This window comes from Rhipicephalus microplus, chromosome X (genome assembly GCF_043290135.1).
Source record: "Rhipicephalus microplus isolate Deutch F79 chromosome X, USDA_Rmic, whole genome shotgun sequence".
Lineage (NCBI taxonomy): Eukaryota > Metazoa > Arthropoda > Arachnida > Ixodida > Ixodidae > Rhipicephalus > Rhipicephalus microplus.
The window spans coordinates 387,506,790-387,524,288 of record NC_134710.1 but is presented as its reverse complement, the minus strand read 5'-3'; the positions used below and the strand labels follow the sequence as shown (position 1 = coordinate 387,524,288).

At 44.2% G+C, this 17,499-nt stretch overlaps 1 protein-coding gene across 1 annotated transcript in view; it reads left to right on the top strand.

Moving 5' to 3' along the window:
* The window catches only part of LOC119161027 (nose resistant to fluoxetine protein 6), a 204,287-nt gene that overhangs the window by 144,624 nt on the left and 42,164 nt on the right, over positions 1 to 17,499 (top strand). Inside the window, exon 11 of the mRNA XM_075880084.1 lies at positions 7,020 to 7,142. Coding sequence (XP_075736199.1) covers positions 7,020 to 7,142 — 123 coding nt within the window. The remainder of the gene's footprint in view (positions 1 to 7,019; positions 7,143 to 17,499) is intronic.

The following is a 17,499-nucleotide window of genomic DNA, read 5'->3' as shown; positions in this document are numbered from 1 at the left end:
AATCATAAGGTGGTTTTGGGGCGTCAAGCCCCACATATCAATCGAAAAATGCGATAGGAGTTGGCAACAGCTGCAGAATCCCAGCTGGTGCAGATGGTCGCTTGTGACGCTGACACTGCCTGCAGCTGGCCACGTAAGTCTTAATATTCGTGCCGAACCTAAATGTCAAGATGTAGGGTCGTCTGGATGGCACTCGTAATAACTGTTCGCAGGGTCTCCAGGACCACCAGAAGAAGCGCGCGCCACTGCTTGAGAAGTTCCTATTGAACAGCAGTCCATCACGCAAACAGAAACGGCGTGCCGAAGTGGAAGCGGATACAGCGGCGAAGAGTGGTGGCAGTTGAGCGTCCTTCCGCTGTTCTGCTTTGAAACTGGGGTAGTCTGGGAATGTAGGTGACACAGACGCTCTAATGTGGTCAAGGTCATCGACTGCACAGTCCGTTGTGCTAAGTGGCATACGTCAAAGACAGTCCGCATCGGCATGCCGGCGACCACTCTTGTAAGCGACTTTAAAGCTGTATTCTTGTAGCCGGAGTGCCCAGCACGCAAGGTGGCTGCAAGGGTCACAAAAGTAGACAAGCCAACACAAAGAGTGATGGCCGGTGACGACTGTGAATGGGCGTCCATCTAGGTAAGACCGAAACTACTGAATTGTAAATATTAACGCTAGGAATTCTTGCTCCGCGACAGTGTATTTTGCTCCGGCCTGCTTAGGGAGCAACTTGAGTATGCGATGACTTGTTCGCGGTCACCGTACCGTTGGATAAGGACGGCTTCGATACTTATGCCACTAGCATTCGTATGAACCTCTGTCGGAGCAGAAGGACTGAAGTGCTGAAGGAATAAACGTGACGTCAGCAGAAATTTCAATTATCTCAAAGACATCATCATTTCGTAAGAGGCATCTGATCAATACAAAACGTTGGCAAAGTTCAGAATAAGGCAGCGGAAATACGAACAAAGCCCCAGGAAACTACGAATATCTGACGGAACGTAGGCCATTGAACGCCTCAACTGCAGCTTTCTTTTGGGGGTCAGGAAGCACAAAATTCTGGCGGGGTCTAAAGTGGCATTTTTTTTAGTTTGAAACTAGGCCATCGTTTCGAATGCACTTCAAAACAATATCCAGACGCGAGTTGTGTTTACTGAACCTGCGGCCAGAGATGACGACCTTGTCGAGGTGTCATAAGCAGATATTCCTCTTCAATCCACGCAGAATGGTGTTTATAAACCTCACGAACGTTGACAGAGCATTCAATAGTCCAAATGGCATCACGTTGAATTCAAAGAGCCCATCAGGTGTTAAAAGGCAGTCTTTTCCTTGTCCTCTGGGTGCCTCGAAGTTTGCCAATAGCCGGATCATAGGTCTCATATCATAGGAAAAAAGAGGCAGAATTTAAGCAGCCTATTGCGTCCTCTATACGTGGCAGTGGGTATACATCCTTTTTATTCACGGCATTCAGTCAGCGATAGTCGACACAAAATCTCCAAGATCCATCTTTCTTCTTAGCAACGATTACCGGTGCTGCCCACGGACTAGCTGGCTCTTGTATCACTCCTTCTTGCATCATTTACAGCACTTGGTCGTTGATAAGTGGTCGTTCTGACGGAAAAAGACGCACTGGTTTTTGCCGAATCGGACTTGCCGCACCACTGTTGATTGTATGGCGCGTTCGAGATATGGGGAGAAAGGTTACTTTGTCCTTCTACGCAAAGCCAAATACCGAAACATGCTTCGACAGCACGTTCAATAAAGTTCGGCGCTCGCTTGAGCAAAGCAATTTATTTATTATTGCCATAAGCGCCCATACCGAACTGTGACAACTAGTTCCGGCACGCTCTTCCGGCACGTGTGAGTTCGACCACTGATAAGGTCGCGTGTTCTTTGCTGACCGAAGCTAATTTCAAACCATTGGGTAGTGTCACGGGCTCAGAGGAACAGTTTACAGTCCATAGGGCAGTTTGTCCGCCATCTATCGGCATCACACAATGAGGAACCAACACATTCTTCTTCAGGCAGTTTATGTGCATTGGTTCTACGCTCGCATCGAAGCTGTCAGAATCCGCACCGCGACAAACAACAGGAACACGTACGGTAGACAACTCAGGTATGAACGTATCGCCACAGACACACAGCGTAGTTTGGTCGTCCGCTGGAGTTTCAAGAAGCTCTTACGGAATCTGGCCACTCACAAAGACTTTCCCAGTGCGACAGTCTACAGTGGCGCCACATTATCGCAGGAAGCCCATGCCCAGAATGACGTCGTGTGTCGACTGAGGAATAATCGCAAACTCTGTCGTTATGCCAAGGTAGCCCAAAAATACGTCAGTTCTACACAAACCATGGTGTGTGTTGCGCCCTATTCCAATAGGGCGCAACGGCTCTTCCCTAACACCACAGAATGTCGAAGTTTCATCCCAGGTAAAAATAACTTCCTGCCACAGCACGTCTTTAAAGGAAGCACTTATTACGGAAATCGTTGCATCTGTGTCCATCAGGGCCATCACAGGCACATATTCCACAAACAACACCCACTTTGTTTTCAAGCATGCACACAGGAGGTATTTCTGTCGGTAGCACGTATCCAGTGACCTCAACCACATTGGTCGCACTAGCTAGTTTTCCGGTGGCGAAGAGGGCACTTTGCGACGCAGCGGTGATGGAGAACGATCAGCACGAGGTCGCGGTGGATGCGGCAAACTCCTGTCAGATGTCGAGGAGTGGCTTCGGAAGTACTTCGGCCAATAGTTGTCACCAAGTGGTATGTGGACCGGCCGCAGGACACCATGAGGCTGGGCGTATAGGGTCGTGAAGAGTCGGATGGCTGGTGATACCGGGGAGTCACCCGACGGTTGCAAAACTGAGATATGTGGCCTGGAACACCGCAGGAATAGCACACCGGCAAAGGTGGAAACGTCAATCGCTCGTCAATGAATAAAGCGCCATTATTTGTTCTTCTATAATGGTTATACTGGTCGGGTAAGTCGTAGTGAGATGTCGAGTGTCAAGGAGGCAAGTGCCGAGGGCGTCGGTCATACCACAAAGCGGCAAATCGTGTTGTCATAATTAAGTGTGGCGCTGGGCTGCACTCCACAGTTGCCGCTCTCATCATCGGTTGCCAAGGGGTCAAAGGAGGCACAGCTATAGCCTCACGTGGTAGACACAACTCAGGATGGTCCGCTGTCGGGCGCGAAATTTCTCGGTGGGACAGTTCATCGCGAACAATTTGTCGAAGGGTAGAAAAGAGGTCGAGGCCAGAATTCATGTCCACACCAGCAACAGTTGTGACATTAGCCAGCCGACCCAACTTGGGCGCGATTCGACGCATCACGAGCGTTTCAAACGTTCGGCAATGCGGAATGACGTCGAATGCAGAATCGGGGCTTTCTTTTCTAAGTAGAAAATTGTTCACGCACTCAGAAATTTCCTTTGAGCAGATGACCAACTTGTCCTCTTTCAACATGGTAGCGCACACTACCTTGCACAGCCTTAACACTTCTTCTATGTAAGTGGTGCATTTCTCACTTGGTAGCTGTGCCCGTTGGGGCAGTGTTTGCTCAGCCCGCTTCTTTTTAGCAACCGCGTCTCCGAAAGACGCCCTGAGCTCTTCAATAAAAATGCCCCACGTCATGAGTGTGTCGTCGTGGTTCCCGTACCACACCAGTGCGGTATCGGTCAGGGAGAACACCACGTCGGTTAGCTGAGTGGCTGTATCCCAACCATTGGACCTGCTCAATCGCTTGTACTTGGTGAGCCAGGCGTCGACATCTTCTCCGGTTTTTCCTCCATAGGGTGGTGGAACTCGGTACTACAAAAGCGTAACAGATGGTGCTGTCCTGGGAACGTCTGCTTTTTCGGGAATGTTGAAGACGGTCAAGACAGATGGTGGTAGGCTGGCAAGTCGACGCCTTCGTCGAAGCTGCAGCAGCGATCGTTCCGTAGTTGAAGGCTTACCGAGCACCTCCACCACTATGTTACGCTTGGAGGAGACCGTGAAGGATTAAAAGGGGCCGTTTCTTAGATCGTGAGGGTGAGTTCGAAGTGGCCAACGGCTTAAAGATCCTCCTGAGTCTCTTTTTGCTTTCTAACTTGGAGCGGCAATCACGTTCACCGTAGTGTTCATTGTCTTCGTCCGTGTGCGCAACAATATGTATGAAATCTTGGTACTTTGCATACAAGAAAAGTAGGGTCAGCAGCTTAAAAGGCGGTAATGACGAGTCGGCTTTTTTTTTGACGCTACGTATTGTACTGTTATTATTTGGTTGAGCGAGGTACAGTTTTGGTGGCAGGATAGAATGAAGTTGGGATTGACTCACCATGTCCAGCAACTGTTTGGCAGTAAGGTGAGCGTGGTCGGTCCACTGGTAGAGAGGCTAGGTGGTGGCGGGAAGTTCGAGCAAGGTGTCGTATATGAGTGCACTTCAACACCAATGTGAGTACTGATGAGGCAGTCTCTTGCGATGGCAATAGTTGCCGTTGTTGATGCCCTTTGAGGCAAGCCTAGACAAATTCACAGTACTTTAGCCTGGAAAGCTTGCATCTTTCACACACTTGTTTTCCTTCCGTTGGTATATGCAGGCAAGCTGTACTCAAGGAATCTAAGGAAAATAACCCTTCATAGTCGCAACATATTGGCTGTGGACATTTTTGGAATCATTCCAGTGAAGCACTTGCGCAAACGACAGACGCCTGTCAACCGCTTTTTTATGTATGATGCATGAGGGCTCCGTTAGAGTTCTGTGAATTATAACACCTAAGACCTTGCACGATCGGAGGTAACTTATCCTCTACCCGTTTATTGCGACGCTGTAGCTCTCTATTGGTTGGCGCGTGAATGACTCAGGCACACATTTCTCAAAAGAAATTTCCGAACCTCGTTTACGGAAGTAAACAGCAGCTTGAGCGACAGCTCTCTGCATTTGGCCTGTAGCAGAAGACGCGCTACTGCAGACGTTTAAACGCACACGTCGTCCGCGTACATTGACAATGTGACAGTACTTCGCAGAGTGATCATGCAGAATGATTATTTATTTATTTAACAATACTGCCAATCTAATCAGAGATTATAGCAGGGAGGGCATATGAAAGCGAATATTTGTTTGCACAAAGTCATAATTATGGAAAACACAAGAAAAACCCGGAATTACAAAATGGCATACAGATCATAAATTATACATTGCCATTAAACAACACACAATCAAACAATTTTAGTAATAGCCAAATTATGATCTAGGTTATCGTTAAAAACGCCTGCAAAAAGATAATGCATGCAGTTATAATATCGGGTAGGAAATACACGTAGGCATTTTTATTGAACAACTTATCCAAACTATTTTGTGAACAATAAACTAATCCAAAAACATGACACTTGAAATATAACGATCATAAAATACGTTAGCGTCATGTTGAATCGTACAGGGCTAAGTACGCAACCCCGGGAAACACCATGGTGGAAGAATGTAGCGAAGTGTCATTCTGTGGTTGTTATGAAAAAGGATCGCTCAGACAGAGCGCTGCGTAGCTACTGCAATTTTCAACCCCCCAAATCTACTTGTTTGAGAGCAGCGAGGATAGCTTCATGAGTTACGTTGTCATACGCCCCTTTATCATCAAGGAATAAAGAAGCGCAGATACACTTACGGCTCTTTTTGTTTTGTACGTAAGTGACCAGGTCGACGACGCTAACAACTGATGATCTACCACCGCGCAAGCCTGTTATAGCCTCTGGGCAGATGTTGTGCTGCTCTAGACAGCCTTCTATATGAGAAAAAACAACACTCTATATACGCGCTGACTAAACAATTGATGAAACATTTATACGTTAGTTAAAATTCAAACATGAAACATAACACCAGAAGGGTTTTTATGACCATACGAATTATATGGGCACTCTCAGCAGGATTTCACCGCCAGCGTTGGCATTGATGCCGACGTCGCCATCATATATATATATATATATATATATATATATATATATATATATATATATATATATATATATATATATGACGATGAAGGAAAGAAAAAAATCTAGATAGAAAGACTCTGGCGCCCGGAATCAAACTTGAGCCATCTGCATCGTGAGGGCGAGGCGTTAACCACTGAGCCACCGAGGAACACGTCCTTGAACATTCAAATGGCAAGCTATTTATATTTACCACTTTCCGCTGCTGACGGACATATCGGGGAGAATTATTGTGTTTTTGGCATTACCAGCAAGATGTCGCAATTAGCGCGCGTCGCCCAAAAGTCCCTGGATATTTCTAGGAAAGTACCATCATTCTTTTAACCGAGGCGCCGCGCTGCGCATACTCCTCTCGCGCCTCTCGCCTCTCGGGCTGCGACGAGTATCGCTCGCGTTATCAGCGTGACATAGCATTCTTGATAGGAAAGTGGCATGAGCCCGGATATAAGGCCGGCAGCCGCACGGTGGCTGTTCTGCAGACGATATAGATTAGGTTTGGACACCTGGGAGAGGAGGGTTGGGCACTTTGGAAAGGATACGGAGAAGAATGTTGCTAATTTCTTTATAATAATGGACTTTAGCACCACCCCATCGAGTGGCGGCGCACGCTCTCATCCTCCACGCGTACTTTGCCCCGCCCGGAGGAGGAGGCGACGCTCCCTCGCGCACACTTATATCGCAATGGGAAGAATTGCACGTCTTGGCGGGCCTCACGATTTACCCGTAACAAGTATGTTGCAGTTATCGGGCACACAAAAGTCACTGCAATCATTGCAGTCAGCGTTTGCGAAAAGCGCACGCTTTTCAGACACAGCGAAGTAACAACTGAGACGCTTGTTTGCGTGCACCTGTACCTGCGAGTATGTTTTGTGCGTCATTTGTGCGTGAGAAACGCGGGGCGCGTTTCGATCTTATTATCATTCTGTGTGAGACGTTTCAACTTGTTTCTATCGCGTTCGTTGCTTCGCCTTTGCGGCAAAGCTTTGAGTTTTTTTAGAATATGAGACACGCTCTTTTCTCTTTGCATCTTCACGCTTGCATGCATATAAAAAGGAAGCCCCTGATCGGAGGACTGTGCCTGGTGGTCTTATCTGCAGTGGCGACCGTGGCTGTAGCGGTGCAAGTCTACTCCTACCGCTATGGCGCTTTCATCATGATGGGATCACTGCACATAGAGTAAGTTTATGGACAACTTAGTTTTCGGGGTTCAGTAAACTAAACTTAGATTGTAAAATGACTCACCAGAAGAAAGAGTGAAAGGGTCACAAATGGCGTTGTTTCCCTTTCGCACTTTCTGTGGAGATGTTAAGCAGGTGCGAGCAAATATTTCTAATGGGAAGTGTTCGCTGCCTTAAATCGAAATATGAGTACGTCCATCGTTGGCGTCCTAACATTTTTGACGAAATTTGCGGATGGTATTGAGGCTGCATATTTAGGTAAGTCGAATCAAGAGCCGACGTTCTCAATATTGTCGATATGACCATTATAATAACAATGTGTTGCGATGGTCATTTATACATATAGAGGTGAGGATGTGTTCCCCTTTTAGAAAATACTTCTTTAAATGATTCTGAAATATTTATTGATCCAGAGGCGCAGATGCGCAGATGCGCCCGCATTCGCTCCCGACAGAAGAAAATTTCTTATCACTAACACTTAAGAATATGCCATCAGCAACATGTGGTGAATTATGAAAATAGGCGAAAACCAGAAACCACCGAAGAGAAAAGGAAAAAAGTAGAAATAAACACACAGAAAAATGCGCTTAGCTCAAAACGGCCTATTGAAGAAAAGATAAGTGTGTTAGGCTCACGTGTGGAAGCCTGAATGTGTAAGGCCCGTCGAATATGGCATGTAGGTGTCTTTCCTGCATTTTCTTTATATAACCGTAACAGATTAGGGCTAGAGTACTTGGACTGTTGTAATCTTGGGAGGCTCCAGCCATCCTGAGTAAACTGTAGTCAAGTCACTATGCCGGCTAAGCATAATCGAGTGACTTCTGCTATTGCATTCCGCATTTGCCAGTGGTACTTTCACACTCCGATATCAGCAGTAACGAAATGACGTAAACTGGCTTCCACTCGTCGGCCCGCAACTGTCATTTTATGAAATATTTCTGGGAACCTTGTGAAATACCTCTGTAGATTCAGTATTGTCGTTTTATGTACAGCCCCTTTTTTACTTGAGCGATTTTGTTCGTATTTCGAACCAGCGAGTGCGCTAAAAGCTACGCAGGAAGGGGAATAACAAATGATCGAGGAGATCTGTTGTGTCGTTAGCACGCGTGTTTGCCTTGAGCATGTTTCTTTTCCTTTGAATGCGCGGCTTACTCTCCGCGTGATCGCGAACATAGAGTTTCCAAAATTTAACTACAGGGGATTCTGGCACCGCGATCGTTCAGCGGCCATAGGAATGATAGGTGGTACACGGATTCACCTATTCTTTGTACTCATGGGTGGTGAATCGCACTCGTGGCTTCGCTTATTGCCGTGTTTCAGATGTGTTTCGCGTAAAAAATGAATCTTTTGGAATATTGTGACCCGATTTGAAACGGTAAGCCTAAAAATTAAGGTGGTGAAGCACAACTGCTCAACATTTGCTGATTTTTGTTGCGTAAGGAAACACCTCCGAACCGCTGAAACACACACAGCCAGAAGTGCGAAAATCTGTGTACCATGTAAAAAAGTACAAATCCGTGTACAAGCCATAATTCTTATGCTCACTGAAACGCAAATCGTTGCAGCTCCCATAAACACCAGTGCCAGTGTTCTCTCTAATTGTGTGTATTTAAGAAACTATGATTGCGAACGCTGGCACGTGGTGGCATCTCGCGGCGGCCACGCTAACTATGCGGCCCGCGATACGAAAATCAGATAATGTGTGTGTGGTGTAATAATTTGGCAATTGGACTTAATTGGTAGAGAAAAGAGGGAGCGATTTCTAGTTGACTTAGAGAACTAATGGGCAGTCTTTTCCGACCATAATATTAAAAATGCAATGTCAAATTTCAAAGAGCAAGGATAAAGCAGCTCCGTTAAATGAAGGATTTCTTTGAAAGATATATTTCGAAAAAATCCTTCGAAATTCGGGAAAGTTAGCTGCGGAAACTAAATGACGTAATTTTCTTTCTACTATATATATATATATATATATATATATATATATATATATATATATATATATATATATATATATATGGCCTGCGCGGTAGGCGCAGCACAGTCAGAGCGAAAGCTAGAAGTGCGGCCTTTCAGAGCCTTTTCTAAACACGTATTGGGTAACTGCTGCAAGCACACTTGCTTGATGCCCATTACGGCTATAATAATAAAAAAAACCGTAGGGTTGTAGGGTGGCATTCTCTATGCAAGCTTTCGTCATTCTTCTGAGAAGCGTGTTCTCCGCTAAACTATTGCGAGAAATTTTGTGCTAATTGTTCATTCTGCCGCTGACAGCGATGAAGAAATATGCCTGGAGTAGGTATGCGCCACAGTTATTAGCAGAGCAAAAACAAGTTTTTGTAATGGGTTTGAGCATTAGACAACTCACTCGTTATGCTATTCGCATTTTGTGACGACTGCTTGTTGTTTCGCTATTTTACAACGCTTTATAAGTCGTACTACCACGATTGCTTTCACGACAACAAGCCTGCCTAGGCAAACTTCTCAACAAGTCCCAAGCACTGGTGTGGTAGAATACTTGGTTGGCACCGAGTGGACCCTGGTTCGAGCCCCAATGTGTCACTCGTAGTAGTTTTTTTAGAATATCGCACGATGTGGTTACGGACACCGGCAGCTGCGGCGACGGACAACTACGGCGCTGCGCAAGACCCAAGTTGTATTGTCATAACTGCTTTCGCTGTCATATATATGACTCATCTCGATTGATCGTTCGTACCTTACTGGTTGGGATTCTTGACGCGATCATGTCCTCACGGCCGACCGGTTTGCTCTCTTATTTCGCTACAGAAATATGTGGCCAAAAAATGCAGATAGTAAGTGTTCTCAATGTTCTCTGGTGCGCTGAAATTCATTAAAAGGCGTAGGAAACGGCGTTCTTTCCTTTAGGTCATCTTCAGCATCACAACGCATCAATGCAAGGCTTTTTAGTGCATACACTGGATGTTTCAAGAAGTGTGTTCAATATATTTTTTTAATCATCAAAAGACGTGATTTGCTCGTTGTCTTCACAGTTGGTTTTTTCTGCAGCGACAGGCATCTTAACAGAATGGACGACACTATTTTGAACAGTAATTAGAGAACTTGAATTATTTATCTTTTTATTTATGAAGTAAGGCAGTTAAGTCAAATTGGAGCATTGAGGTCCTTCATACGAAGAACCCATTGCCGCTTTGAGATTTCAGAAATGCTGCTTCTAGTAATAACTGAGAAATATCTAAACTCTAAATTCTTCGGTGAAACCGAAACCGAAACGCGTAAGAGTGCAACTGCCATATTCGTCCGAGATGTCCAAAATGAGGGAGCGTTGTTATGTAGAGACCATCTACCTACTTCGAAGTGTGAGTGTGTGTGCTGCTTTTGCATTTACAGTATGTCAGACGCGCATACATTAACGAAATGTGAAGAACTGCAGGCCTGTCCCCGCAGTTTTTAGCAGTGACGTCATTATAAACAACTGCTTGTTGCGCTCTTCGGCCCCTTTGGTTTCGGCTTCACCGCACAACCTAGAAAAATTTCAGTATATCGCAAGTATTGCCAGAGGCCGCTTCTACAAAATCTGAAAGCGGCAATGTGAAATGAATGACTTCAATTCTCCCATTTTACTTAGCTGTCTAACTCCACTAATTGGAAACTTCACTAATTTAGCTTTTTTGATTACTGCTCTAAGCAATGTGTTGAACCCTCCTAAGATGCCCGCCGCTACAGAAAAAGTATAACTGCTCTTCACGCTCTTATGCCCAATAAGTGTACATACATTCCGCTCTTTCTGGAAGAGGCCGATGCATTTCGTTTTCTATTTTTCTGCAGAATGAATAACTTGAAAGGAGGAAGTGGAAGACGATGCATGATAGACTGGCTTTCTAATGGCCTTCTGTAATTTTCAGTCTTTCTTTAAAGGAAACGTGGAGTTCATCTTATAAATTTTGTGCGTCGACCGCAGTGAACGATGGTCCGGGGTTCACCATTCTGTGAAACGAGCACAGTGATGCAGTCCCAAAATGTTTCGGGCAGAAGGAGCAGTGCTGTGGCCTTCCACTGTCATCCGCCCTTCACGATGTTTTAATGGCATTCACCACAGTTAACCATCATAGACAGTCAACACCAGGTCAGCACGTGCGTTCTTTAGAGCACAAAGAAGATGAATTAGCATGGAAAATTCTTGGAAACATTTTGACACGCACACAATGAACGGGAAAACGGAAGGCCACAAGACAAACAGGCGCGAACACACAGCGCAGTATTGAAAGAAATAGACGAAATATATACCCAACGGTAGCTCAAGAGTACATCATTTATTTATTCATTTATTTATTTATAATTTATTTATTTATACATTTCTTTATTTATGTATGGGTACTGCAATCTCCTGGAGGGGTTTTAGCAGGTGGGTACAGGAGACGTAAATATCAGCATATACCACCAGGCGAACAGATGGAACAGCCTATCACATTTCACATAGTAGGCAGCCATATAACACAAAGCAAACAAAGAACTCTCACTTGCGTTTTACAACGTAAACAAACGTAACAAAATATTATCGATGGCATATCACTCCCATTTTATGAAAAGAAAACAAAGCTCGCACACAAGTGAACTTATTTTCTCTGTTTTTCCAGACTAGGGGCAAAGGATGTTAAAAATTGTGTTGTGACTTGAAGCTTATTTGAACTATTCAAATCTTAGTCAGTTCTGGGAAAAAATAATATTTGAAGCAGTTATTGCAGGTACGGAAGGGCATTATTGTACGATCATGGCGTTTTCTATTGGCGTAACCTGAAAAAGGTGAAATAATTTTTCCAATATTTATCTTGTAATGCCCATTATTTATTGGATATAAATATTTGAATCGGTATATGTGGTTTCTTTCTGAAAGTGAAGGTAAGTTAGCTCTGACTAACAGTTGATTTACCGAGGTTCGTCCATACCTGTTATATATGAAGCAAACGGCTCTTTTGTGTATTTTTTTTACTTTATGAACGTTGATTTGAGTAAATAGATCCCAGATCACCGGAGCATAATCAAATGAGGGGAGGACTACCAATTTGTAGACAAGAACATGGACAGATGAAGGGGAGAGTTTCAAAGTCCTTCGCAAAAAGAACAGTTTCTGATTAGCCTTGGAAGTTCCTATGTTACTATGTTCGTCCAGTTATGATCGTTTGTTATCCCTAACCCAAGATACTTGTAGGATTGAACCTCTGAAAGAATGACATTGTTTGCAAATTATTGAAAATGTAATTTGTTTTTTTTATGAGAAACGGACGTGTACAGTGTTTATTTCTTTTTCAAAATTGATTGACACTTGCTAAGCCTTGCACCAGGAAACAACCTTGGTAAACGGCTCATTTAACAAAACTTGGTCTTTAGAAGATTCAATCTCAAAGTAAATAACGTAATCGACCACGCAGAGCCTAATATTTACAGGGATACCATTTGCTATGTCGTAATATATAAAATACATAGAAGGGGACCCAGAATGGAATCTTGGGGGACGCCAGAGTGAACGAAAACCCTGTGAAAGGAATGATTGTTAAGAACTACAAATTGTTCTGTTTTTCAAGTCGGCCGATAACTATTTACTAAGTTGATCATTCTAAAGAATGTTTTTATAATTTGTATACCAATTTACTGTGAGCAACCTTGTCAAAAGCTTTTAAAAAATTCATAAAAATTGCATTTGTTTGTTTTCCAATAATAATTGAAGTAGCGAAGTCGTGGATTATGGACACCAATTGTGTCGTTGTTGAAAATTCTTTCCTAAATCCATGCTGATGTTGGTGTACGATAATATGTTCGTCCAGAAAATATGAAATACCATTGTAGATAATGTGTTCCAGAAGCTTACAAACGGTTGAAGTTACCAATACGAGGCAATAATTTTTGGCACTCTGCTTGCTGCCTGATCTATGGATAGACTTGCCTCTAGCGGTTTTCCAATCTTGTGGAACCTGACCCTCACGCATTGATTTTGTAAAAAGAACAAGGAGGTATTTTGACATCCATTCAGCGTATCTATTTAAGAACGTGTTAGGAATATGGTCCAGTCCACAGGACTTTCTGATATTAAGGTTCACAAGCATGTTCAATATGCCCTGTTAATTAACAACAATATCGAGCATTCGCGGCGAAAGTTTCAAAGATGGGTAATACAGAGTTGTCACAAGAAAAAAAAAAACGATTTGAAGTGATCGTTGAAAGCATTTGCGATTCGAGCATTATCGTGCGCGAGAATACCACCGACTTTAAGAAGTCACACTCTTTCGACGCGGGCGAAATGCTCCTCCAAACTTTCTCGGGACAGGAGGTACAGTAACTCAACAAGGATCCCCCCCACCCCCCACCCCCTAAAAACGCAGCTTATTTGCTTGAATTGGATTTTTCAGTTTTACTGAAAGCTTGGTAATTTTTTGTGAATACTCTTCGTTTAGACTTCGCTTTTCTTTACACGGTTTATTTGTCTTCTTAACCTCAGTGTTATCGGAGAAATTCACAGATTTTCTCGCTTCAATTTTTTAATTACCATGGGCACAAATGATTCAATGCATTCCTTGACGATGTCCTTAAGCCAGTTCCATAAATTATGTATATATGTTTCATTAATCGTAAAGTTATCAAAGTTGAATGGAGATTTTTAATAGCAGTATCATCGCAATGATCGAAATTAGGGAAAGATAAAGAGGGTTATGTCTTATCAAAAACTGTGTCACTTAGAGTAAATAGCACTGCATGATGATCGTAAATTCCAGGTTATATCTCGGTCGTTGCTTTAAGTGTAATTGCCTGGTTAACGAAGAAAAGGTCTAAGGTTGACTGAGCGGTCCCTTGCATTCTTGTGTGGCTTCCAACTAGCTGAAAGAGGTCAAAACTGTAGCAAATATCAAACATAGCTTCAACCGAAGTGTCGCACTGCTTCAGGGAAAAATTTTTCCAATCTACATTAGGTAAATTATAATCACCTGTCATTATAATCTGGTCATCATGCCTAATATTCAGTTTCAAATAATTCTTCAAGTCATTCAGTACGTCAACAGGAGCATTTCGAGGCCTACAAACACCTCCAATAGTGTAACAGACATCATTGTGATAAGCCTTACAAAAAATACTTTCTACTCCTGCCATATCTGCCATTCTACACATTTTCAGGCTTTCCTTGAAAAGTACACAAACACCACCACCTTTACTAGCCCGGTCATTTCTGTATGCACTGCAGCCAGACGGAACAATTTCACTATCAAAAAACCGAGTCGCGTAGCCACGTTTCCGTCAAGACAGCAATAGCATGATCTTGAGAAAGCAATAATGCCTCTAATTCTGTCGCCTTATTAGGAACGCTCCTACAATTTACATTTAGTATTTTTAAAGGGCCGCTCAACAGGCTCCGAAACGCGCAGGAAAAAACTCGCGCATATTCCTGTGCGTGACCAACCTCCTCATACTCGCAGTGACGTCAACTCGGCGATCAACGATGTTGAATTCATTACTCTCTATTGAGATCTGGTTTAAGCCAATCGACGAGCTGCGTGCTGCGTCACGTCGCAGCACGCAGCGACATGACGTGACTTGACATGCTTTCTTGACAATGTTGTTCTGTTATCAAGGAATCTTTTGGCATGTGGGGATATCGAATTAGAACCAGAACTCCTAACGAAGATATGTTGAAAAAGCTGTTGGAAAAACAAAAGAAGCTTACTTGCATCGGTGAACGCGTTCAACAATCGCAAGTAAAAATTGAAAAAAGAATTTCAGATTTAGCTGCTCGTATAGACAGCCTCGAATAGAAATTGAATGAACTTGTCTACCGACGTTAAGAATATGAAGTTGTCAGCATCAAAGTTAGAAAAGCAGGTATCAATGCCTACTGACAAAGTAGATGACCTTGAGAATAGAAGCCGCAGAAATAACTTAATCATTTACGGGTTAGAAGAGCCTCCTGACGAAAAGTATGAGGACCTGAAAGCAAAAGTAGAGAAAGATATTTTTCAGCAGAAGTTAGAAATAACGGTAACGGGCATTGAACGATGTCACAGGTTTGGCAAAAAACTAAAGGACGCGCCACCATCTGTGATCATAAAGTTTCTTGACTACCGGGAAAAAACTAACGTTTTGTCGAGTGCATTTAAATTGAATGTAAGCACATTGTCCCTGTCTGAAGACTTTTCTGAATGAGTTAGAGAAATACGGAAGCAACTGTGGAAAAGTTCAGAGGAAGAAAGGCTGCGTGCACGCTGTAAGACAAAACTAGTTTATGATCATCTTACCCCCGTATTCTAAAACATCCCTTCACTCTACGCTTCACCTTCACTTCAGAAAGTCGATTGGAGCGCTGTCTCTAGGCACGGCAAGTCACTGCATATCAGCGATAATCTGTTGCGATTCTTGAGTAGCACAGCGTCATTGTTAAGCGGAGGTGTAGCGCAGTGCTCAACTCTGACAAGTGAAGGGTGAAAGTCGAGTCGAGAAGCGTTTCTGAATATTGAGGTTAAACGTGCTTGACACAGTGAGGAGATGTATTGTTTGAAATATTGATTTCTGTTCGTATTTTATGCGTGGTCTCCTCATCTTTGATCATGTTGTTTTTCCCTCGATATGGTCGCAGTCGGCCGACCCACGCTGCTTCGAACGATACTCGTGCGCACGCATCGTGACACACAAGGGAAGGAATGACTTCGAGGTGCTGCATCTGGATAAATAGCGAGACAAATATTTAACAATTCACTTTTCAATTATGTTCCGTATCCCGAACGTACCGCATCTGCAGAACGAGACAGCCTGTCTTGACTATTTTTTTGGCCAATTGGCGCTGTTACTCTCTTGAATTCAGCTGAATGAACACGAAATGCAAAGCAAAAATGCATTGTAGATTGACAATATGAACCACAATTTGGCTGCGAATAGTACACAGACTTCATATAAGCGAGTATTGCAGCACGTTTGCTCATGATCAGCCCAACAGTTTCGCTTTCCCAGCTCGTCTATCAGATGGCGCCAGCGGTGCCACCCGGCGCGTCGGGAGTACCACGCTCGCGCTGCTCGCCTTCTCTCGCTGGTGCCCGTTGCGCATGCGCGAGCTGCTGTAGCGTGCCCACTTTTGTGAGGAGGACTCATTTACTCTTCCCTACTTCCGACTTCCGAAAACGTGACGTAACGGCCTCTCCTCTGTATATCTCTTTCTTCATGAGCTCAGCAAAAGAAGAGAAGAGCGTCAACGAGCGACAAAAGAAGGAGGCACAAAACACAAACGCCACGCATTTGCCTTCGCATCAAGCTCAGCGGGAGAACAATGATTGGGAAGGAGAGTGGTGGAATACTTGCTGTTGTTACATAGGTGTGCTTTGCATTGGTTTGACATGAGACTAGTTCCCGGCTTCACAGGATTTGACAAGCTTCGCCTGCCCCTTGTTTCCGGGAAGAAAGATCTCAATATTTGTCTATTCTGCTTTAGTTTTGGAAGCTTTTGCAATTGCTATACCCTGCATGGTTTCTTTTTTCTGCGTTTTCTTAATACATCCACACCTTTTGGCATTGTACATTGTTATTTTGGCCCAACCATAAGGTTTTCTCTGTTCCTTTTTAACTTGGTCGACCAGCTTCCTCTGGCCACTCTCGGGCCTTGCTCCGCCTTGGATTTGGAGCCGAATTATTGGCCTTCAAAGCTTAGACAATAGACAGGCCAACGTCAATGGCTGCCTCTACGCGGACCCGAAATAGGAAGCCCGTGTATCGTCAAGCGCAGCTCTCTTGCGGGCTAAAGATGTTTTGGTATTAAGCGCAAAAGGAGGCAGAGAGAGAGAGAGAGAGATAAAGATGCAAGGAAAGGCAGGGAGGTTAACCAGACGCACATCCGGTTTGCTACCCTGCACTGGGGGAGGGATAAAGGGGAGAAAAGAGGTTGCAGAAAGATGAGAAGGTACACACAATCACGAGCACACTCGGGGAGCACACACAGTCTATAGGCGGTCGCTCAGGTTTGTTGACTTTAGGCAAAGTAGCAGTGCTTTAGTTGCTTTCTGCGCAACTGAGGCAGATGCCCAAGGTCCTAGTATCTTCTGCACACAAAATGGTCCGGGGTCAAGTTGATTCAAAACCATCCGGAGCTGGCATCGCTGTGTGTCGTAGCAAGCGCAGCTGCACTGGACGTGTTCGATGGTCTCTTCAGCTCCGCAGTAGTCGCATGTAGGAGTGTCTGCCATACCAATGCGAAAGGAGTACACCTTTGTAAATGCAACACCCAACCAAATGCGGCATAACAGTGTCGCATCGGAGCGGGAAAGTTGTGATGGCAGCTTTAGCTTGAGCGAAGGATCCAGTTCATAAAATTGACACCTTTGGAAGCTGGTAGACGACCAGAACGTGCG